We start from the raw sequence: 25,745 nt of genomic DNA on the forward strand, positions 1-25,745 counted from the left end.
TCCGATCCAGGAGGATCCCCTGGTGAGGTAACACAGTCCAGCTGTCAGTTGCGGGGAGGATGGAGGAGGAGGAGGAGGGAAGTACAGTATGGAGGGAGTTGTGCAGCTGTATGGGATTTACATTTAGCACAGACGTACAGTCAAGCGCCTTCCCTGCCTCAAGGGCATAGACACTCCTTCACACCGGGTGACAGGGTTAAGAGGCACTCGGAGCCTCAGAGGGAGGTATAATTTGCTGGAGTTTTATATTAGTATGAAGAGAAATGTTCTTATAATACAACCTGAGCAAACACCATTTCCCTCTGAGAAAACAAAATATCTATTTGTCATACCTCTTTTGTAGGATTAGAACAAAAAAAAACAACAACAAAAAAAAAACAACGGAAATGTGAATACAATCCTGATTCTTTAAAATTAAAATTATACTGAGCTGAAGATGCAGACTAAAACTACAGAGATAAATTACATCCCCTGGATGCTCACTTGTAAAAGCAATACATAATTTATACTGTCTAAGGACATCTCATATATTTGAATTGGTAATAAGACGGAAACACAATCAGTCACTGGATGTCATATTCGGTGCACACATAAGGCTCTATGCTCAGTTTCTTGTTTCTGTGTGTTTAATATATGAGGAGATATTACACTTCCCCTTTTGATCTATTTAGCAGATGAGTAGTTGATCTGGGTTTATAATGTGCTTTTAACCTGAAAAATGGATATCCCGGCGTACAGTCAATAAACGCCTCGCAAGATAAAGCGAGCTGACTTGCAGGCAAACAATATCCTTTAAACTACTAAACTAAATTTAGACAATTATTACTCTTCCAGTCAGGGCTCGTACTCTGCAACGTGTCTGACAAAATGGCAGACAAATTGCTCTGGTAGACACTTGAGCAGGGGGGGAAGCTAAAGTCCACAAACTTAATGGGAAAACACTCCTCTTTAATTCCCTTCCAAAGTCATTTTTAATATGATTCTTTTATTGTTGTTGCTGGAAGCCAATCAGCAGACAGAGAGCTATTATTTTTAGTTTATTGCCGAGCGCAACAATGTTATTTCATATTGACGGGCTAAGTTCTTTCAGGGAGGTTTGATGAATTGTAAGAGCATTAAAAAGCTTAAAGGGACGTAGAGTACGATTTCACGATCACAGCTTTGATTTCTCTGCTAAAGTTGCCGTAATTGAAGGTGCAGATCGCTGGCAACTTGAAGCTAATCCAGCCCGTTGCAAGTGTTTGATTCACAGAACTAAACGGTAAAGTAAAAACATAAAAGCACCCTTCACTGAATTATTGATTAAAGACACTAAAAGTTCTGAGCAGAAAGTGATTTCTACTGAATCACCATTGTGGTTTCCTCTGCCGTGCTGCACTGTATCCTCCATCCTCTGGCTATTGTCAAAAGATGATGGACAACACTTTAAGTAGACTCTAAATGACGCTGTTAAATGGGATTGATTCAACCTCAGCAAGACAATGAAGATTGATTGTACAGAACAGGAGCAGCTGCCATAACTCACAGGCTTCACTGTAAATACACTGTTGCTGTGCAATTACAGGGTAGGAAGTTCAGCTGGTCGAAAAGTGACTAAATGGATAAATATAGTCCTCAAAGGCTTTTAGCTCTGTGAAGCTGCAGTGCATAATTTAACGTTAAATATTAAGCTAATAGGTACTTTGCACTCACCCCACGTCCATTGCACTTCCCAGAGCACTCATGCACGCCGAAGACGCTGACATTTTGGCACTGCCGATTCAGGCACACCTATAAAGACAAAAACATCACTAAACGTTTTCTGTGGTACAGAACCAGAGAGACAATGAAGATGAATACAAACGGCAAGAATAAAGAAGTGTTTATACTTCCGTGGCACATGTTCAAGCATAGGTTCGAGTAGCATGAAAGGAGAAAAGGTTCAGTTTCCCCTGCTTGTATTGCCAAAAAAACATGCCTTAACAATGAAAATAAATAAATTAATGCAGATATTTAGTACTTTTTTTTTTTCAACTACTAAAGTGATGTTTGGTGTACTGAACAAATTCTGTTTTTAGGTTTAAGCACAGAGTGCCACTCAGGTGGCTGCACCGCACAAACACAAACCCTAATGCAGTGCAGGAGGTAAAGATGAATAGGCTCAATATGCTGCGTACCCTTCAGAACAAACAGACTGGAAAACAAAGCTGCCAGTTGCTTTCATGTAGAAAATAAGGCATGCATTAAGCAAGCAGTGATGCGCACTCATCTCCCTCAAATTGCCAGCGCTGTGCGAGACGTGGGCTGCCAACTTATTATCTTGATTAGGATGGAAAATACAAAACTTTTTTTGAGAACAACAAGGGCCCGTGACAAACACCCACATTCAAGCCATAAGAACTCGAAGATAACGTGTGGAGCTAACTCGTGACCCGGGAGACTGCAGCCTGGAGACGAGCTAACCTGGCTGAGGGCAATTTAGCACACAAAGCTCAGAGCGGTTGAAAGGTTGGAAGGTGGTGTATAATGCAAGGTTCCTTATCTTCATATTTAAACGATTGCTTAGTACAAACAGGTTATTTTCTACCATAACCTGGTCCTCACACATTCAACCAATTTCCAGCTGGAAAGCTCTGATGTAGCCAAGGCTGAGGTGTCAAAAACTGCAGTTCCTTGACTGGCTCCAAAAGCTAATCAAACCTCATAGACCACCTCCATGTAAAAATACCCACCTTCGCAGCTGGACTTAGTCTCTGTGGCTATTCCGCCCTTTTGACAACTGTATGCCAATTTAATTAAGGCTGTCTGTCTAGGTGTCACCCACCAGCCTCAGCTACATTTGTGCTCCAATTTGCCAAGACGCCGCCAGCCAGAACAACCACACTGAGCTTCGGAATTACTCCTCAGGAAACCTATGAGTAACGTTGCAGAAGGTTTGTCCGTTTATACTGTATATACAGTCAGTGGTTCCAAGTCATGTGTCAAAACTAAGGTAATATTTTCTTAGTATTGCAGGAAACTGAAAAGGCTCAATGTCATGTGGTGGAGTGCAGAAGACATTGCAAATACGGAAGACTTTTCCTTCTAAAGAGTTGCTAAAAAATGAATGTTTAACTATTAGCTTACTGATAATGAATAGTAGGTTAAGTTGGTCATACTGTCCATATGGGCCCCATGCCATCTGCTGTCACATGCATTTTACCCCGACAGCGGATCTTGTAAAGACGATTAATGAGGCAAGGGCTCCGGCAAAAAGAAAGTGGCCTCACGCTTGGCAGAAGATGGGACTGATGTCACCGGTGTGGCGTGAGCACACTTAATAAAATAACCGGTTGCTCTAAGGGTTTGTTCAGCCCTAAAGCAGGATGTGTACAAATGGATCACTGGATTCACTCTGGAGTTAACTTTATTAGACATTTTCTTTAGGAAGGCAATCTCTCTGTGCAATCTGCTCAGTGCCCAGAGGAGTTCATATAGTTGTCAGCCGTTTGGTATCTCTAGAGAAGACAACTAATAAAGCTCCGTGCTGCGGTTATAGGACAATAAACAACAAGCAAACGGCTACGTCAAGCTAAGAGTTACGCTGTGAGCAGTCGTATAACAGCCAGGAGGATGACAGGGGCTTATACAGTCTAGTCTATATAACATTTTATGAAGACTTAACTGTGCATAAGTGAGACTTAATGTCGAGTCTTACAGAAGAATTAAGTCTCTTTACATTAAAGTGATGCACTGATCACTCACCATGGTGTCTCCACACTTTGTACCAGCCAGAACGAGTCCAGGGTCAGGCATGTCGTCCCCCAGGTAAACATGGGTTCCTCGACAAAGAATACGGCCTCCTTCATGCAGAGGGATGTTGGTTTCAATCGACACCGCGTTTGTTCCAATCACTGGCCGGTTGGCTCCACCCTGGCATTGAATTTTACCACACTTGGCATCCCTGTGTACAATACACCCACGCCACACAAACACTTAAAATACTCGCAATTAAAAAACCCATCCCTGGCCTTTCAATCACAGACAGAGATAAGTAAGTGGGAAGATGAAAGAGTGCTGAAAGGAACTGCAGTGCTTCAGTCCTCTGGTCATTAAAGCTATTACATCAATTAACAAAGAGCTTGATTACAGAATTCACCCAAAGGGCGAAGATCTTTAGAACAATTAGCCGACCAGAATAGCATGAAATTAGTCATGAATGCTTTCTTCGACAGAATTAGCCGCTATCTTTCTCAAATTATGTTTTGTAGCCATGTAAACTTTTGTTTCAAGATCCCCCGTCAGATTCTGCAACATAATGATTGCTAATGACACCATTTAAGCTAATTAGTTGCGTTTTGTAATTCCTCTCTACCTCTATCACATCAGTGCAGCTGCAGAGTCTTACCTTGCATCGCATTTGGCAAAGGAGCCTTTGGAGTCCTTCCCGCAGTTCCCGTAAGGATCCCCCGCCGAGTTGACTCTCTCAAAGCAGATACCCGGCGCAGGCTTTGCTCCTGCACACAAAGACAAACAAGGCAAATACAATCAACAAAATGAACCGAGGGATTCCCTTATAAGAGAGTTTGGACACAGCTTGAGTTATCAGTAGCCACTGATTTACCTGCTCCCCACAGTGTGATGCATTGTTGTTCATGAGTCTGGCAGATGCCATTGTAGCAGTAGCCTTCAACGCTGTGGCAAGCGTGTCCATCATGCAGATAAACGTTGGCCGGGCAGTGAGGGCTGGCCCCAGAGCAGAACTCTGGCAGGTCACATGAGTTACCGGACTCTCTGCAAAGGGTGCCAGCAGGTTTGAGCTGTAAACCAACACAGGACAGTTACACCGAGCCCCCTTTCACGCAAAATCTCCAACACTGCCGGCTTCATCTTTTAAATGTTCCATTATGTCATAATGCAGACATGACAGGACTGTTACAAATGGTTTGTGAGAGTGTGTAGTTGTAGATATATTTCAGTCTCACCTAAGAAGGGGACAGGAGGGCATTACTATCCAGGGAGCTATGCTGGTTAGAAGCACTGAGTGAGTGACATCCCCCAAAGAGAAAAACTCAGAGTGCCTGACTCTGCCTAATTCACATTTTCTTTTACAAAAATGGGCAAAGACATGGAGCATGAGTGGAGTTGAGGCAGGCAGGTGACGCCTAGGCAGACAGCTAGTGACCCGTGAGAGCACTCATCAATTTCTCAAAGCGGCCATGCTCTTAATTATTCATAACATTTAGCCTTGATTTAAATGAGTGAGTTGAATAAAAATGTACCCCCAAACCAAAACTCGTTTAGTACCAACATGTGTATTTCTGCTGTAAGGTTGGGTATTTATTGACATGGAGGTCAAAGGGTGTTGACTCGCCTTAGGAGGGAGCCTCAAGTGGCCATTTGAGGAACTGCAGTTTTTGTACGTACTTAATTTTTCAGCTTTGGAGGTTCCCGCTTGGTTCAGCACGATAAAAAATAATAAAAGTATTTTCAGTTGAATACAAAATGCACCACTGATGAAAACTGCCATTGCTGATAAAGCTTTAAATAACGACCACTGAGACTGGGAAGAATGATCTGCAAATGGCTTAGTAATGCTCTAACATAATTTTTAGAGAGACTTTAATTTAACTTCTTTTTCTTCACATCCTTTATCCTAAGAGCTTTGCTGTGTAATCATACTGTAGAGAGGAACATGTTTGTTGAGATAATTATTGTACAGGCAGATCTTTTTCTTTTGCCTCATACCACCAACAAATCCCTAAAAACATTTTATAACCGAATAATGTCAAATGAACTCAAGTAACCACTTTCTGAGGTTATTTATACTCTTAGTGGATATGAAAATAACAAAGCAGCACTTCTGAGATGAACACACTTCTCTCCACATATGTAACCTTGTGCTGATTCAGTAAGTGAGTGATGCCGTTAACAGAAAGCAGCTGGGAGGGAACAATGTGACACTGAAATGTAAAACTGCATGGACAAGTTCAAACTGAACTGTTGACCATACGTACAGTATACAGCCAAGACATTGAGTGGCACACGCGTCAGCAGTCTAAACTAGCCAAATCTGTCCTGGGGTAGATAAAAGGGGGGCCGCTACAGAGGGATGTGGAGGATTCTCTATGCACTGTAGGGCCTTTATAGGTTTACAGGGATTCATCTTGGTCATAGCAAAATATGCCAAGAAGCTGCCATCCTGGAGTCTGTTTTCTCATTTTTCTTTTTACTCGGGAGCTCAAACTATTGCTTGGTTTGATGCAATGCACCCCTGAAAAGACCTACAATATAAGACTCTACAGTAGTTTATACAGAACATTGTACAGTGCTAAGGCCTCGTGCTGTGAGGTCAAACATGGTTTAGTGCAAAGCTGTAAACACAATCAGTGCATTTAATCATCTTCAAGCTCTAATAGCTGAAGATGATTAAACTCTAATAGCTAAGTGGGAGCGTACTGGAGATATTGAATTATATACACAAGTACGCTACTGTGAGCCCCGTAATAACCTTCCACAGTGATTTAACAGAGTTTCAGAAAGTTTTATAGAAAGACTAAATCTTTCAAAATACAGTTTTAGAACCTTTTAATCTATTAGGATGATATGAGTTCATGCAAATTGAAAAAAAGATGGAAAGTCCATGAAAACTCACTTTGCAGTCTTCACAACACTGTCCATGGGCGCACACAGCGTCTCCTTTGAGAGTGCATGTGGTGGCGTTGCAGCACGGGTTCATGCATTCCTGAAACGAGGAAGAGAAAACAAAACAGTTGGCAACATGTGGACATGATCACAACCCTTAAGATCCTTTGACGGGCGGTCCCTGTCAGATTGAGACTTCCAGGTCAGAGGAGCAGGCTTCCTGTCCAGGGATTCCTGCAGTGACCTGGCAGAACTTTTGAGCGGAGACATTCAGCGAAGCTCATATGTTTCGGATTTAGCAACGCTCGAGACCTTTGTAAAGAGGAGCGTGTTTAATGCAATGACACAAAAAAGTGGCATCTGGTTGAGGCGGAGGAGCACGAGATAGAAATCAGATGTAGCACAGAAAAAGGATGTGTCAAGTATCGGGGCATCGAATCCAAGAGCAGGAGTGGAATTTGAAGTCTGCAGACACCTAACCATAAAGACAAGATCAGCCGGTAGAAAACAACAAGATATCTTTTATCAGCCACTGACACTCATCAGTTTTATACAAGCTTTGCAATGAATTATGCAGAAAACAACACAATTAATGACACGTGTTGAAGGCTGCGCAGAGGACGCAGCTGTAGCGCTGGGCGTCTAATTATCAGTGGACACGTGGTTTTATGAGTCTGGCTGTTTACCACTTGGCTCCGATGTAAGCCTATTGTTTAGAGAGGAAAGAAAAGGTCGCTTTCATCTGCTGGTTAGAGTGGGTCGGCGGATCAAACACGCAGGGCCCGTGCGGCGACATCATGGGGGAGGTTGGCAGAGATGGAGCTGGCAAATCTAAATCATACAGTTGGTTCGTTGGTGGTCAAACACAGCGACGCCACCGAAATGACCGAGCGCTCAGTCATAACACCGCTCACGCAAATAATCAAACGCGCTGTTGAGTCAGTCGGGTTTAAAGTCTCAGCTCAGCATAATTACCAAAACAAAAAAACTCACTAATATAATTTGGGAGAGAAATAAACATCACTCTGTAACAACCCTCTACAACTGAGTATTTGTAGTTCAACAAGCTCTGCAGCCTCTTTGGAGAAACAACCTCGCTTAAAACATCATCATTCATTTCTCAGGGTTAAATTTTTATGCTTATCATATCAATACTTAAAGCTTACCAGCTTAATACCTCTACATTAAGATCTCCAGAGTTAATAGTTTTTGAAGAACGAGATACAAAATTCAGCAGACCTTCTTATTTAAATCTATCAAATGCATTTTATCAGGATTTCATATCTTCTGCTGATCTCATTTTCAGGTTGCTGCTACGGGAGGTAAATATTAATTAGGTTGCCATTAAAATGTTTGATGTTTAAAATACTGATCTGGATCTTTGGGGTTTGCAGGCTTTACCTGCATGGAAATGTCAAACTTATATACACTGATCAGGCATAACATTATGACCACCTTCCTAACATAGCGTTGGTCTCCCTTGTGCCTCCAAAACAGTTGTGACTCATCAGAGAATGGACATGGGCCTTCTGAGGGTGTCCTGTGGTGTCTGGCAATAGAATGTTGTTAGTGGGGGGCCTTTGGGTCCTATGAGTTGAAGGGAGGGGCCTCTGTGGATCATCCCACAGATACTTGATCAGTTTGGGATCTAGTGAATTTGGAGGCCAGGTCAACAACTTGTACTGTTTTTCATGTTTTTGTGTGAGTGCCTGTGTCAGGCTGCATCCTGCTGGGGATGGCTGCTGCCATCAAGGAGTGTCATTGCTATGGGGTGGGGGTGTCTGTTCTGGTGTAGGTGGGTGGTACATGTCTAAGTAACACGCACATGAATGCCAGGTCCAAAAGTTTCCCAGCAGAACATTGTATTGTCACAAGATGGTCAATGTTATTTGCTTCTGCGGTCAGTGGTTTTATATATATATATACACACACACGATAAGGAAAGGGGGAAGATAATAAAATGTGAGAATGTGAATGTTACACATTGAGCAATTATGTTGTTTAATTTGAAAAACTGTGAAAGATTCTTAGCGATAATATTCAGTTGTTTTTGGACTTTACACGAGAAATGCAGCTGGCTTGTCTGCAGCTGACTGATACACCTGCTTCCCACATGTGATTCTCACTTTGCTTCCCAGGGGCGTCCCGCTGTTTGTGGGAGCGAGACACAAAGCAAGCATGCATCAGAGCGTGCTCATTTGTTTGGATGGCGCAGCCAAAGAAAGCTCGTTTCAGCTTCGACCCCGTTTACACTTCTGTTTGTTTCCTTTGTCACACAGTTGGACAGTGATTTGATTAATGGTCCTTCAACAAGGATATGAAATCACCGCGCTGGCCTGTCAGAGCCCTGTTCGGCACATGTGGGATCTCGAGAGGCGGTGTGATGTAAATAAAACACTTATATCGGAGGCCTCGGGTGGGTTGCTGTGCTCTTAGATTTTTGCCTGGCACAGCAGGTTTTGGTGCTTTTAGAGTCACAATAACAATGTCAATGTCAAGAGAAAGTTTAACTCAAAGTTTGTTGTGCTTTGTTAGGGGGGGGTCTGAGTGAGCTGTTGAGACCAGTGGTTCTGGTTCTTACAGGACAGTTAGCATTGTTTTTGTTGGAGAATGAGTTTTGTAAAGGGAATACCAAGTTAGAAAAGTGCACAAATAGTGTTGTTTTTTGATGCATTATTCATTTCTGCTCAGTCTTCCCTTAGTTTTAGGTATGAACATATTGATTTGAGGAGGTAGTCATTGGAAGTAGAAATGAGAATGTTTGTGGACGTATTGGAGAATGGAATTTTTTTGAATCTCGGTTTGTCAAACCTGACTAATGGATTTTTATCCAGGGAAATGCTGACTGAAAACAATTGTTTTCTTTACGCACTGCTTCACATTAAGTTATACAGAGCAGCCTAGTATAACAACACTGGAGGAACTGATCCACTCCACTGGAGCAGGTAAGCATGAAGGCCTGTTACAGTCAACCTTACCTCTGGCTCCCCGCAGTCACACTCTTCTCCTTCCTCCACGTAGCCATTGCCGCACTTCTGTCCTCCATAGAGCACCTTGACCTCGGGCATGTTGTACAAACACATGCCCACGCCTTTCTCCAGACTGGCAGCGAGATCCTTCTTACTGCATGTACTGAAAACTGTCGGGAATGGATACCTGCAACAGGGCAGGAAGAACAAGGCTGAGTGAAATTGGGGAATGATGAGAGATGATGAAAACGCCAGAAAAAAGTCCTGCTTGATTTGTGGCTTTACTGTTAAGAATGATCTTAAGAAAAGTGAACTCAATCATTCTGCTGGCAAGAATGCAGGCTGAGCTTTTACTGGAAGCTTTCTTCAATCGGTTCATTCAAGAGGCCTTTTTTGTACAAATTTAATGGTCTACTGACATTGTATGAGTGCCAGTTCAATGGATTTTCTATTCTACACAATACATAAACGGGCTTTCAAATGTTCAACGAAACATTTTGTCTGGCAGCTACGTTTTCAAGAGCCAGATCCTGGCTAGAGAGGGCCACTTTAAGCAATTGACTGGAGGGAAGAGTGTGAGGAATAGCGCGCTGGATGATTTGTGCATGTGTGCACGTGAAACCTTGATAAAATAGCAAGCCTGAAACCATGTAATTTCTACCGCATTAATTTCAGTCCCTGGTACCGCTCACCTGAAGTGCTGACTAACTAATTTAGTGAGGAAAGAAATGGATTTTCGTATTGAAAGGAAGAAAATGTTATGACTTTAAAGATGAAACTCTGCGATGTGCCAATAACAGCTGTGTAGCCTGAGGGAACGGTCCTCCTGATGGACTGCGACTCAACAAACCGAATACCAGAGATATGTAGGTAGAGAGAGAGGTAGTCAGAGACGGAGAGTGAGTAGCAAAAGTAACGTGCAGACAAGAAGAGATACAGCGGAACAGACGAAAGAGAAGGAAAGAATCATGAATGAAACACAAATATGGTAGAAAGTTTTCAGCTTAGCTAGAACTGACAGGTCCCAAAACAACCATGAAGACGCAACAAAGAAAGAAAAAGACCCAAATGAGTTAAACAACAAGTGTAAAATGATGCCGTAGTGATGCAAAACATTAAAAAATGAGAACGACCGGTGACCCAAAAGCAGGAAGGAAAGGACAAGAGTAGCACAAGTGACAAATGACCTCCAAATGACGCCAATCCTGCGTTCTTCTTTAGTACGCAGGAGAGGCGATAAGACTTTCACATATCTCTATCCATGGGCCTGTCCATGGTTAAACATCTAGGTCCAAAAGTTTCCCAGCAGAACATCTTATTGCCTTTTTTACATCATGGCCAGGGGACTACAGATGAAAATTAGCCTTCTGGCTAATTCTGGCTTTTTTAACCATGTGTAATCATGTGTTCTATGAAATTGCACTGTCCCTTTCTTAAATAAACAGTAAATCAACACTGCATTGCACAAGATGGTAAATGTTATTTTTTTATATTGTCAGTAGTTTTAATGTTGTGGCTGATCGGTGTATTAAGAACCAGGTTTAGTCTTTTTAGCCCATTTTACAAATGTGCCTGCTTAAATACTGTGCAGCGATCAGGGCTTCCTATTGGAATGTTGTTGAACCTGCCATTGTGCTCATCCTCATCAGAGATCCACAAAATACTGGAAGCATAACACACCCGCCACAGGAGATGTGGCTCTGCAGCCCATTATGCGACGGCAACATAACCCAAGCCCTTTACCTGCTGCTTCAAGCCAGCTAACAAACAATCACGGCACCACAAAAGGATTTACAGAAAAGTGGGCGTTGGGGTGTAAAATGTGTATCTCACAGCTCACATAGCCACAGTTAGACATAGTCTGGCTTCAAAAAAGGGGACGCGGGGTAGTAGGGAGTGACAGCAAGCAGAGAAGAGTGGTAGACATGGCACAGAGAAAGGGAGCTGGCATTGGATGCTTGAGAAGCTTGACTTTAGACAGAAACATGTCACACACGTACTTATGCTGCAATAGACTGACTGGGGTCTTCAAACGCAGCGGGGCGTGGAGACTGTCTGCAAAGCTCAAGGCTTGACAGGGCAGATTTGTGAAAATTCAACCTTACACAGAATATGTTTGTGGAGCCTGGCGTTGGACAGAGGCGGGGGGGGGGGGGGGGGGCAATGTGTGATGCTTTGCCTTTGCCTAAGGGGGATTTGGCTGCTGCAACTGCACGGACATTTCACTGCTGTTAGTTGACTATAGTGAATCTCCTCCTGAGGGGGCTGGAGATAACGGTGGAGGCATTCAATGGAAAAGAAATCTTCTTTTTTTTCTTTTTTCGAAGGAACACAGATTTCCAAAGAACACAGAAAAACATCCTCCTCTAACGGCCGCCCTTGGATGAAACCGCTGCATCCTCTTAACTCACACTGTCCACCTTTGAATGTCTGCTGCTTTTATCTTTCACTGACCAGAAGCCAATATAACCGTCTCTGTCCGCCCTTGTCAGTTCACATAATCCCTGTGATGGTCTTTTAACCCCTGAAACGCACACAGGAAAAGAGCTCTGCCGTCCTGTGTGTCGAGGCCTGTGCGTAACATCAAGGACAGACAGACTATGCAGATGGAGCTACGTCACAGAGCACACCAAGCCCCTTGGAAACAGCATGGGCCTCCACTGATAACAGGACACAGTGGGGGTTGTACAGACGAGTCGACTAGTCGGTTTATTGACTTCACTGCTGTGCCATGACGCTTTAAGCATCATGTCAGCTAGTCACTGAACAATGTGGGACACCTCGGAGAAGACTGGACCAAACTAGCAGCGGTTCGTCAAGTGTGTGGAAAAAAACACCATGCTGCCGTCACATGCAAAATATGTAAGTCAGTCCTGAAATACAGCAAAAGTGCTACTGCGGTGCACATCTACGCTAGCAGAGGAACGGTCCAAATCCAATCGTCAGCAGTCAGTTAACAACTTCACCAAATGCCTGCGGCAACAGAGAGAAGGCGGATTTGATGGGGAATTTCATTGTCAAAGTTATTCGACCTTTAGCTGCAGTACACGGAGAAGGCTTCAGAGAAATACCACTTTTTTGACGCAGCTACACTATCCCATCTTACAACATGCTGCGGAGTACTATTAAATGCTATAGATGGTGCTGAGTGGAAGCCTCTTTTTATACAGGCTATACATATCTGCAGCGCACAGTACGTAGCGCATTAGTTGTCTGCTCTCTGCATGTATTCAGGTCAAGAATATAGATATAATTGTTGCAAAGCATTACTTTCCACTGTGTTTTTTTATTAGTGACGTCATCAGCGACAAGTCTGTGTCCACTTGACTTTCGTCACACAACAGTGGACTTTGCAACCAGGCATGCTTTCAGGAGAACTGGAAAGTGAATGACGGATAAACAGAGTCTGTTCTTAATAAACTGGCATTAATGGTAAAAGCTGGAGGTTTCATTGGACCGAAATTAAACTCACGTGGGAAGTGTTAGCAACATGCACCAGATCAGTGTATGCTAAAAGCAATATGTCAGTTCATCTGAGTGGCATCGGTATGTATACAGATATACGCCGCTTGAGGCAAAAGTTAACGTTAAAGTCTTGAGGGTGTAACCGATTTTTTCCTTTGAGTTTAAATCAAAACTATCCCTGGCCTGTTTGCAGGATTATCCTGTCCAAGCATGTGTCTACAATCATCACTAAAATATACTGCACATTAAGAGAGGCTTTAGTCATCACTGCTGTGCCGCAGGATCGAATCCAGCCTCCGTCCTTTGCTGCATGTCATCGCCTCTCCCTCATCCTATTACTTTATGTCCCTCTCCACCAATAACCAATAAATAAATACATAAATAAAGATATGAAAAGGCATACAAATCCCAAAAGCCGTCCTCCCAATGGTTCGATCATAAAATAAAAATACAATTGTAGTAAACACGAGTCATAAATGATCAAAGTCTCGTTGGTGGGGTTTGCAATAAGTGAAACGACATTTAGGCCAATTTAACACAACTTTACGCAAGATGTGCTCTGCAAATGATACGCCTGACCGTTTAAAGTAAAGGGCACCTCCACCTCGAGCAACCCAGGTGGGCACCAAGCAGCCGTTGTAAATGATCTCGCCTTAACTGACGCCCAGTCAGTGATTGTGCATCAGCAGGGCTTTGATAATTGAGCTGGCCCTGTTAATCTGCAGTTGACATTCCTCCAGGTAACAGCTGCCCACTCCACCCTGGTAACAGATGCGGTGTCAGCCTGACAGGGTGCCCAGGGATGCTGTGAGTATGTCTCCGTCACCTGCTGCCTGGTGCAGCTCGTCATGACAATGAGCAGACGCACCAGAGTCCTGTCCAGACGCACCAAAGCCCAGTCAAGGACAGAATCTGTTGCGATGCTTTTTAAGCGCGCCATTGACTGAATGCCTGTGACTTTTAGCAGGAGAACTGTAATTAACTCTGAATTACTGTTCACTTGTTATGTGATAAAGCTTAAGAGCACTGAGCTTTAAAATAAAAAAGTAAAAAACTAGGTTTCAAATCCAGGTTATGGGTTATTTCGTCTCATTTATAACTGGAAAAAAAGCAAAAATCTGAGAAAATATCCTTAGTTAAACATTACAATTTACATTCGGTAACTTGTGTCTTCGCGTAGGAACCCATTCCAAGCAGTAAGAAGGTCAATGAATAAGTTCACATCACCAGTTTTCTATACATGTACTGTAGGTACAGATCTTTCTTTGCAATAGATCCACGTCAAAGGTGTGTATTATTGCAGCTGAGACCACAAGGCTGCTGTACCGTCCAGGAAATTAGCTGAGCAGAGAGTGTCGGTTTCCCTGGACAATATTGGTTTAAAACCCTACACCCTCTCCAGGTGTTGTTTGCCGGCGTGGAACTAATTTGGCTCGGCACAACGGTTTCACCAAAACTGATTAGATGGACCCTTTCGGGCTGTCGTTACAGTTTGAAGGGCGAATATGTCATTTTAATTGCGAATAACACACGCTGTTAAAGATCTTAATCTCGTTACATGCAGCCTCATAAATTGGTGCTTCTGACAGAGGGAAATGTGTCGGCTGATGTGGCTGCTGCATCACAAAGAAAGAAAACATCTGCAGGTATAATATCGGATACCATTTTCATTCAGTTATTTTAAAAGGCAGAAAAACATCAACGGACGAACAAACCGATAATTCATTAATGCTCTTCTCTGCTCAGGGTAATCATCTTGTTTTCTGTGATGCTGCGTCCTCAGTATAATGGACAGTAAATGTCTATCATACAGTATGGCACTACACAAGTCCAAATCGTGTGCTGAGGAAAGTAGAACTAGAAGTCTGTAAAAAATACAAAAACTAAGCCAAGACTTAGATAAACCAAATGTTCTACATTTCCGAAAGCAATGATATTGCCCAGAAGTGCTGAAACCTGTCAGCTTTTAGTCTCCACCCCCTGCCGCTGCACCTCTCATGCACTTTCCAGGTGGTCAAATGCCACTTTAAAGCTACAGAAATTGCTCAGGCTGGGAAGCGGAGCCTGCTGAAATGGAAAGGAGGCAGCTTTTCCTATAGTGGCATGCAATGTACTGAGATGCAGAAACAAAGTATTTAGTGGAGTTCATTTGTAGAGTGCAGATGATTCCTGCCTGATCAGCTCAGTGCCTGAAACCAGTGAAGATGAGGAAACCTCTGTCTGCATGTAGACAATAGAGGCCCTGGTAACATGATGGCTATGAAGGGTTATCCTGCTTGTACAGGCCCACTGACTGACACCAGATCGTCTGCTCTCTAAGCCGCACTACACACTGACGTGCTAAGCAGGAGAGACATGTCTGACCTTTCTGCAAATGTTAGGCAGCAACACTGGCAGAGGCCTATGGTGAATAAATATCATGGAGAAAAAAACCCCGCACGAGCTAAATTTACAGCAAACATTTACACAACAGAACTCCAACCAGCTTCTCCTCTCCTCTCGGCAGCATAATGTCTTCAGATAATGACATTTTGTACCCTCTCACCTCACTTGCACTGTGTCATTTTGCCAAGAAAATTACAACAGTCACAGGCTCCCTCATATTGTCTTGACAAAGTATTCACCTCTTGGCCTCAAAGTCCAGCCATAGCTCCCCGCCGCGCTTCATCATTCTACCCGGTGCAGGCGCAGGGAAGGGCTTGTGAGCTTTCTCCCCACGTTCACATGACGCAACTCTTAGCTCAACTTCTAAAAGACATCCTCACTTCAAAAACTCCATGTAAACGGCTCCTCTCCAAGCTTCCACTTGTTGTTAACACACAAATCTCTCATGGTCGGTCTTTAAGGCTCATATGATCATCTCAGGTTTCCACGTGTACCCAAATAATTCCTTCATAGTCATCTTTTTAATGTTTGCCTCTCACTCTCACCTCTATCTCCCAGCGTGCTTCACTACTGGGGGAGATAAAAGACAAATGAAACCAGAGCTTCCTCGCTCTGCCTGTCTACTCAGGCATAAAGCACCTCTCTGCGGATCTCTCTCTGTGAGCCCTGGCCCTGATTGCAGCTGGCAGCGTCACTGATAATCACGTCATTTAGATGCAGCCTGTCCTCTCCTCCATTAGCAAGTCTAAGCTGAGAGTATCTCAAACACACAGTCAAATGAGATTCACTGCTTCACAACGACGTCTTTAACATTCTGAAGGCATCTGGTCAAAGCAGGTCGCTAACATGTATAAAAAAATGGAAATCAGATCTGTGATGGGGGAAATGAGTTCTAGATTGGTTTGTGAAATTATTGGTTTTTGTCAACAGGAAACTGTGAATTCAGGCTGATAGTTGAGGAAATATAATTTGGGAGATTGCCGACTAAGTCAAGCTTGAACTAGGGTAGGTTGAAAATTTTCATTTTCGAATCTGTCTAAGGAACAAAAGGTTTCCCATGACAAACTTTAGACTATGAGCACCGTGGCTTTGAGACTTGTGCTGCAAAACTGACATTATCGAGACAAAAACACTGTCTAGACAACACAGTTCACCATTAATGTCAAATTCAAAACAAAGTTAAGTCCTTGTAACAGCATTATTAGTTGTTACAATTATAAGTTTAAAGCACTATTAAATGTTTTTGGAAGCAGAGCAATAAGCAGTAAACGCAACATTACTCATCTCAAATAGTCCCAAATCCGGCAGACTCAGGAAAACATTTACTTATTTAAAGACTTTGACCGACTGACAATTCCAACATTTATTTTACTTTAAGGGGAACTACTGTTTTTTTACAACCTGGACCTTATTTCTGGCATAAAATACAATCGTTTACTCACCCATATAACTTTTGTGTAACTTGTAGTTGTTCGGGAGATATTTAGATCTGTGTATATCCATATAGTGGGAGTGACTGGGGCACCGAAATGCAGCTTCTAAATAACGCATTATCTGCCGGGGTCTGTAGATTCACCTACAGATGATGATAACTGGTAACTCTGGACTCAACTAGTGTACGATAACAAAATATTGGTGAAATGAACAAGTTTCGTGGCAGATGCGCTATTTAGAGGCTGCGTTTTGGTGCCCCAGTCACTCCCACTACATGGATATACGCAGATCTAAATATCTCCCGAACGACTACAAATTACACAAAAGTTATATGGGTGAGTAAACGACGCCAGAAATAAGGTCCACGTTGTAAAAAACAGTAGTTCCCCTTTAAAGCTTTGTGTTTGGTCTCCACTTGCACCTGTGGAAAATATGACTCTATAGCTGCTGAATGCTCCACTTCACCAATTTCTTTAATTTCTTCAAAAAAAATTCTATTCTGCATCTGTGAAAACACGGCTGATGTAAAGCTGCAGGCCACAACAAAACCAAAGCAACGAGCTGAAGGACACTAAAACACATAGTAGAGCTGAATGGATCCGTCAGTTTCATTCTCCTGTTCCATCGGTTTTACTCAAATTTAGGTTGTTTTTGTCTTCAATATTATTTTGTTCTTTTAAAATCAAATCTAGATTTCCTTATGCATATTCACCTTACTTTAATTACATTTTACTGTTCAGTGTGCATAGACCTTGCCCTTGCAGCTTTGCCACTATGGGTGGGCATTTTCACTCTATATTTTTGACCAACTGCTAAAGGAAATCAATACCACTCTCATGTAAAAACATGGAGCTGCAAGAGCTAACTTAGCATACAGATTCAAAATAAAGTGTCATTCTATTAACTGAATACAATAACACCGATGAGGGAAGCTTTAAGGATTTCTCCTGCGAATCGACAGACTTCCTAACACGCGATCAATGACAATAATTGCAATTACACCGCATGGGATTAATGTAGGTGTACGTATGGACAGCACAGAAAATCAATCATCATCTTCGCTAAGAACAAGCACAGGCTCACAGACTGCATGAACAATAGTCAATGAACAATTTGAATATTAATAATAAATAACACTGGCAGGCAAAATGTCAGTGTACCATGTGTGTATGGATTTATCATGCTTTACTTGGCGAACAAAGGAGTGAGTTTCAGACTAAAAGGTCGCCGAACATCTCTGTTAATATTAATGTGTCTATAATCACTGAAACAATCTGAAATAAAGAATTCAATAACATTGTGATTTATTGCAACCCATTAGATGAGATGGTCATTTCTTTATACTATCTGCCTGACAAGCGGAAGCAAAGTCCCCATGTCAGTTTGCTGTGTTCATGTTCAAAACCTACACCTCCACAAATCCAACGTTTCTCTGTGTGCATTGTATTTTTTTTCCTCCATTTATTTATTTATTTATTTTTGCTCTAATAAATGTTGTAGAAGGAGAACAGCAGGATGAGCTCAGTGTTGCCGGCGGCTGCACAAACAAGCACAGTTTTTGACAGCCCCGCTCCGTTTTTACAATTTGTATGGTAAAAGGTCATTCAAGTTTTCTGGAACAAATCTGGTACGAAGAAAGTTATATTATTTGTGTGTGTCTGCAGATTTTGACGCTTTTTTGGAATGATGTCTGCGTGTAGTTTTTCTTCTTTTTTTCCAACTAAGTCTCTGTTGATTTATGAGAATAACTGAAAGCAGCTTTGAGCTGGTTTTAGTGTCAGTGTTTAGTGACAATAGCCAGGACTGTTGCCAGCAACATCACACATCCACGAGGACTTTTCACACATTCTAATGTTTCTGCCCTGAAATGTGATGCTTCTCTAATCTTAGCACATTGTCGTTAATGTAATCCCGACCGTTGTACTGCAAACCACTGTTTGTGCTTTTACACGTCTCTACATTAAGCCTGTTCTCATCTATTTATCCACCTAATCAACATTTTCCTTTCTATTATAGCTGCATCATTATTTCCTCTTCCTTTTATACTGTTTTTTCTTATACTGCATTCACTCTATCGGCCTGCTCTGTGTAAAAAAGTGTTTCAAAGCTTGTCTGAATCTGATTTGACGCTCTAGCAGCACATTTACAAGATGTGGCAATGTTTCCTGCTATTGTCCCGCAAATCGAATCTATCATGTGTGCATCATTATGATTCAACCCCCCGATGATATGATTAATGTACGGGACATATGTAGGCTGAGGCCGATGTCAGTATCTATGGGTCTGTGTGAAATTTATTAGGAGTTTGAAAACCCAATAAAAAGTATTTGAATAGTAACAGTGACTGTGTTGTGGATTTCACACTGGCCACATATCTCCGTGGCTCGCGGGATTCGCCATCAGACAAACCAGACTGGCACCAGACCAAGGGTGAAATCTGGTACTGCGCTCTGGGTTGGCCTTATCTGCTTGCTGTTTACTAACAGTCACAGAGTCCATCACTTGCAGCAGCTCCGTTATCTCAGCGACTCAGGCGACACGAGTAGAATGCGGGAGCAGCTGCTGTAGTCTCAGGCCAAAGTCTATGCGTTTGTCAGTGTGTGTGTGTACGTGTGTGTGTGTGTTTGAGCCCTCTCTCTCTCTCTCTCTCTCTCTCTCTCTCTCTCTCTCTCTCTCTCTCTCTCTCTCTCTCTCTCTCTCTCTCTCTCTCTCTCTCTCTCTCTCTCTCTCTCTCTCTCTCTCTCTCTCTCTCTCTCTCTCTCTCTCTCTCTCTCTCGCATCAACACAAAAACAATGAAGCATCATGTGCAGATGATCATTGCACCACCAACAGAGAGAAGTCTTTCTGTCTGAGCTGAGGCTCACCCAGCTGCACCCAGTTTTCTCAGCTTTGTTGTAAAATTTTACTGGAATATGACCCCCGATCGAATTACAGTACAGTCAATCAGTCCAGCAGAACAAACACTGAGTTTCATAAGTAATCATGCATCTTGAGAAAAGATCACCGGAGTCTCACCCTGTGGAGGGGGTCATGATGCAGCCTCCACGATCAGCAGTCATCCTGCAGCCACAGCCGCGCTCTGGGGTGTCGTGGTTCATGCCAAAATTGTGTCCCAGCTCATGAGCTAGAGTCACGGCTGCACCCAGCGGGTTCTCAGAGTGATCCTACGATAGACAGAAAGGGCACCAGACACGTTTATTATGTTCAGTCCTACCTGTTCGATTATGCATTAGCGAGATAAGAGGAAAAAAAGTTCAAAGTTGCTCACAAAAAAGGGGGAAAATAAAGACGAGAAATTTCAAAGAAGACCATTTTGAAGCGGTCACTATGGCACATGGCACAACCTCCCAAAGGGATCAATAAAGTCGTCTATCTATCTATCTATCTATCTATCTATCCAACCCCCCCCCCCCCCCCCCCCCATCCTTCTTCTATTACTCATTCTCCTCGTGGAGGGGTGAATTCATCTGCCTCTGCAGACCCAATCATACCCGCTGTCAGGAAGGTGCACGAGCCTACCGCTGTATGACCTGGTAGTGCACTGATGAGCAAGACAAGCGCCCTTGAATGAGGAGCAGTGAACTTTCTGTTTCAACCAGTATTATAGACAGACAGGTTAGGAAAAAGAGACACAAACAGACAAGATGATTTTTGGAGGGAAACTGAGAAATGAAGTCAGTGGAAATGGGAAATACAAAACCTTTTCTATGCAAATTGTAATTAAAGGCTGCAAATTATGTTTTATACACATTTTCCCCACTGTGTTCCCAAAATACTGGAACACAGTTGTCATATTTTGACATTTTGGGAAATACAGAACACATAATAGAGCACTAGACTGACACTGATGTCATGTGTGAATGGGTTAGGTCTGTCTCAGAGTGTTGTCTGAAGAACATGTGAACCTTTCAGAAAATAGTGAAATATGTAAGCATGGGCTTAAGGAAGCTAAATGCAACACATAACGCTATAGTCAAAATTCATGCACAAATGCCTGTGTCTAATGCATGTTTTCCAGATGCCACTGTTCTAGCCTTAAGACAAATCAAATCTACATACCGACCCAAGCCAGAAATACTCTCTATAATGTGGACGATTCAGCATTTGAAATCCGGCAAGCCCTGAGAAAAAGGCCGCCCACACACTACTGTATATCTCACTGTGGTTCTCTGCCATGTACATGAGAAAATCACACGTCTCCTTTCAAGGCAAGGTCATAAGTCAAAGTTGAGGAGAAGTGGAACCACTTCCTGCTCTGATTAAAGAGCAGCATCCTGGGGAGCGGCACCCCGCCTTTAAAAAGGACGGATGGGAAAACTTTCTTTCGCTGCTGTCATGTTTATCAGTGAAATGTGTGTCTGCACTGTACTGTATGTGTGTGCGTGTGTAATTCATAGCTGTGCGGTTCCTCGCCGAAAAAAAAACTGCAACATCAGCAGAAATGAAGAAAACCCTTGAAAGCCACAATCATTACTTTGAAGCAGCTATAAGCCACCATTTTTGAATGGTGAGAGCTGGTTGTGCTGGTCAAAAGTCTTCCTCATATCATTTCCAGCCGTAACTCTGCATACTGTACCACATGAAAAAAACATTCACAAATAAATAATGAATAGCATCGCAGTGTACAAATGAACAAACATGTGGGCCAAATAAAGGATTTGGAGCAGATGAACACATGGCAGAGTATGGTTTGAGAAATGGTGCATCTCCCCAGGCTGCCCTTTAACTACTTATGTGGCCCTTTAATCTCAGTCCAGACCATCTGCTGCATGTAAGTAATGGGGAAGACAAACATCTGGAGAAGCCCTGTCATACCAGCTGCCAGCAGAAAACATATCTATTAATGGGGGGGTTCACATCTGGGCTGAGGCATAATGGCATTGGGCTGATAACCACTTTGTGATTTGGCACTGGTGTCAAGTGCTATAACAGGCAGCCAATTTACTCTGTGTAGTAATTCAGCATGGTGGTGGTGGCGGTGACGCACTGTTGTGTGCACAAAAATGCATTTGGATTCAAACGTGCGCTCAGGGAGAGCAGGAATAAACTATTTATCACATCTCAGGAAGATGGAAATGTGGCTCTGTTGAAAAGCTGTGACCACAGTCAGACACTACTTCACTTTTCAAACAACAGACGTACTGTGTGATGGTGTATGCTACACTAGGACGTGCTCGACACGCTTTCTGCCTGCCCTGGACTCATTCATGATACATGCAGCTTGAGACACACACTGTATTTCATCTAGTAATTAACAGATGAACGTGAAATTTCAGTTCCCTTCCTCACTCTTTTGGGCCTGCTTGTTAAATGACATTTAAACATCAATATCATTGAGCCTTATAACCATGGCAACACCACGCGAGCCAAGACGGGGCCTGCACCGTCCAGGCTTAGAGGAGCACTGACGCATGTTGACCTACACAGAGAGAAGTTTAATGTGAATGTATGTTTAATTGCGTCACAGGTCTGAATGAGGTATTACAGTTGGCACACGAAAGAGAGATTGCACGTCTGCAACAGCGCGTCTGCAGGACGGTCCTTCTGAGAGTATAGTTTTACATATTGTTTTCCCCGTCCGGGTGTTTTGTGGTAATGTTAAGGGAGTGCCAGCACAAATATCATTATGTTTTAAAGCTTGACTTCCTGCCAAACCTGTCCGTAAGCGGCCTTCCAGCAAACAGCAAACACCTTTTTTTTTTTTTGTGTAATGTCTGGATTGTGTTAGATCGCTGAATCTGAACAATGTCCGCACTGATACAATCAGGCCGCACAGAGGAAGAGGAGGGCGGGGGGCCGCTGCGGGAGAAGTGGGAAGGTTTTACACTCACCATGACAATGCCTCCAGACTGCTCCGCTGTGCACATGCTCATTATGGGTGCCATGCCGATGGTGGTGCCCTGGAAGTAAACCCCGCTGCGAAGGAAAGGAAGTAAGGGATGCGTGTTTTAAAGGAGAAAAGTGCTGGGATGTACATGATCATAGAAATAGCTCTGCATGTTTTATCTTTTTGCTTACAAAGTGTGTTTCTCTTATTGAATCTGTTCTGAACTTCCTCCCATGCTTAAATAGAAACAGTTTATGAAACAGTTGTCCTGATATAATGGTGTAATCTCAGTGTTGCTTATTATTACACAGCCAGGGTAGTTGTCGCCAAGGTGTTAGAAGCAACAGCAAAATGAATAGAAATCAATGTTTGACTAGCTGGATAATTTGTGTAAAAATTCACACTACGCAATGGAAAATGGTAAACACTTATCAGAGTATAGGAGAAGCGAATTTGTAGTCAACGGCTGCTACTGGAGCCCTTTAAAGATCTTTTTCAGGGTACCAGTAGGAATATACAGTATGTTTAATTTGTTTAAATGTCCACCTGATGAGCTGAGCATTGTCGTGAGGTTTCTGGGGCAGCAGTTTGACTTTCCTCCAGTCGAGGAACTCGTGCAGGGTGGTGAAGGGATCCTGGGTGATGGGACATTTATCAGCGTCACTCCACACTTCCAGACCCACCAGGGCCACCCGAATGTTCAGGGCCCTGTAGAACTGAAGGGAAGCATATTGATAAGCACACAGAGTGTTGGTAAGGAAGGAAAGGCCAGGAGATTTACACTAGAGATAGGGAAGCTGGGAGATTTACATTAGATAGCACAAATGTTCAAAACGAATGAGACCTTTGGTTACTCAACTCACTGAATTATATTATTTTGCAATATGACAGGCCTGAATCATCTACAGCAGGGGTGTCAAACTCATTTTAGTTCAGGGGCCACATACAGCCCAGTTTAATGTCAAGGGGGCCAGACCAATAACACGAAAGCGTATTTACCTATAAATAACGACAACTCCAAATGTTTCCCTTTGTTTTAGTGCAAAAAAAAACATTATGAAAATGTTTACATTTAATGACTGGACATTTCTTAAGAAAAAGAAATGCAATTTCTGTTTAGTTCTAGGTCTCAGTGTTGTGTTATGTCCACAAATCTTACTAAATCTGTGTGAACCCTAGGAATAGCAATTACTTTTATTGGAAAAATTGCAGTTAATGTCTTAAATGTAATTTTTGCAATTCGCAAATTCATCCCACGGGCCAGATTAGACCCTCTGGCGGGCCGGTTTTGGCCCCCGGGCCGTATGTTTGACACGTATGATCGACAGTGTGCATCAGAGAGAAGGCCTCCTTTCATGTTATATATATATATATATATATATATATATGCGCTTCCTTAACGTAAATCCATCTGCCAACTGTGCCTGCGAGCTAAAGATCCGCAGGTCCGGCTGAGGTTTTAGGCAGACTAAAATCAGCTGCTTTAGTAGGAAATTAATATATCACACAGTCATCCCATTAATCTCTGCTGCCAACAATATTTCTATTTTAAAAAAGTGATTTATCCCTCCTGTGCAAAGGGGAGACCATGTTTTACCTTGTCCACGTAATTGGCGATCTCTGCCAGTCTCTGCTTCACCTTCTCCAAGTCCTTCCCCTGCTTCTGAAACTGAAAACAAAATTGCAAGTAATCAGTGGAGAAAAAAATAAAAAATAAAATTGAATTTACACCCGCAAGTAGTGGGTGTTTCATGATGACATAAACGAGGCTGTCATTTTCAGAACTAAAAACTGTGAAACACCACGGCACACGCGAAGCAGCATTTTGCATGAATGAGTTGCTTAAAATATTCACAGGCAATATGTATTTCAGTGTGTGTTTCTGGTTGTCACGCTGAGACCATCTGGATATAGAAAAATCACCTAGTGTGAGAGAGACGGATGGCAAAGGGGCAGGGAGCAGGTATATTGGCAGACACGGCAGCCTGCAAAGATTTGGATCCAAATTGCGGCAAAGTCAAACCTTCTATCTCAACCCTACTGCGCATCCACCTGCGTAGATGCCGGACTTAAAATCTGAACCTGACAATACACTTAATCCCTTGTTTTTCATTTCCTTTCTTTCCTTTCTGATCAGCAGCGGCGGCGGCGGCAGAAAGCTGTCAGGAGAAAACCCCCACAATGAGCTCGTCAGTGCTTATGGGAGACTCTTCTGTATCCACATGGCTTTTTCCTGTTTCCCGTCCGCTCGGGAATCGAAAACAGAACTTCCCATCAAAATAGTAGAGCAGCTGCCATAAGACCACACTGCTTGTTGCACGCGCACCTCATTCTCCAGCTCCAGCGGGATTTACTCTAATGTTAGCACAGCTTACACAGCTTTCTCTTGCTTATACAATATAGGGCTGCTGTGTTTACCATGTGTAGTCAAAAACTGAGAATTTGTGAATGGAAGCAAAGGCAAGGTGCATTACCTCTCTGTTGTCTGCAACGATGATCAGCTCAACATATTTGGTTGTCTTCTGGGTATGCCTTTTATGCTGAGATAAAAACACAGATGCAGCATGTTATTATAGAGAATTGCAGGAAAAAGACTGACGTCTAAGGCCATTTCTGTAGACCCTGAGTTTTTTTTTAAGCTTTTATTGCGTCTTCTGGGCAAACAGTAAAAGCCTTAAATGAACAATTTTAAGCCTACAAACTGGAAAAAATGTTAAAGAAATTGTTTGACCTTTTATAGACAGACACTTGAAAACTTTCTTGCCAAGAGTTAGAAGAAAAGACCAAAACCAGTTTTATGTCTGCACAGTCAGATATGAAGCTGCAAATAGCAGTCAGTTCGCTTAGTTTAGCATAAGTAGCAGTAACACAAGGCTCTTCCAATCTGCAGATAAATTAGGGCTTGGATCTGTACAAGGGAAGCAAAAATGACCCGTCACAACTTTTAAAGCTCTCTAAGTAATACTTGATACACTGCCTGGCCACTGCCACCTGGATTTAACTAAGCAAATAGGTATGAGCCTCCTACTGGATAATTACTGCATGGGTGATTATCTTTCAG

The 25,745-nt window shown here is 42.8% G+C and overlaps 1 protein-coding gene across 1 annotated transcript in view; it reads right to left on the reverse strand.

The window, feature by feature from the left end:
• Positions 1-25,745, reverse strand: part of adam12b (ADAM metallopeptidase domain 12b) — a gene marked incomplete at its 5' end in the record, with an annotated part of 44,204 nt that overhangs the window by 13,529 nt on the left and 4,930 nt on the right. The window contains 11 exons of the mRNA XM_084561073.1: positions 1,693-1,770; positions 3,724-3,922; positions 4,367-4,475; positions 4,583-4,778; positions 6,614-6,703; positions 9,582-9,759; positions 19,873-20,021; positions 22,689-22,773; positions 23,231-23,400; positions 24,282-24,353; positions 25,159-25,224. Of these exons, the coding sequence (XP_084417199.1) occupies positions 1,693-1,770; positions 3,724-3,922; positions 4,367-4,475; positions 4,583-4,778; positions 6,614-6,703; positions 9,582-9,759; positions 19,873-20,021; positions 22,689-22,773; positions 23,231-23,400; positions 24,282-24,353; positions 25,159-25,224 (1,392 nt within the window). The remainder of the gene's footprint in view (positions 1-1,692; positions 1,771-3,723; positions 3,923-4,366; positions 4,476-4,582; positions 4,779-6,613; positions 6,704-9,581; positions 9,760-19,872; positions 20,022-22,688; positions 22,774-23,230; positions 23,401-24,281; positions 24,354-25,158; positions 25,225-25,745) is intronic.

This window comes from Chelon labrosus, assembly GCF_963514085.1.
Source record: "Chelon labrosus genome assembly, chromosome: 15".
In the NCBI taxonomy this organism is placed as follows: Eukaryota; Metazoa; Chordata; class Actinopteri; order Mugiliformes; family Mugilidae; genus Chelon; species Chelon labrosus.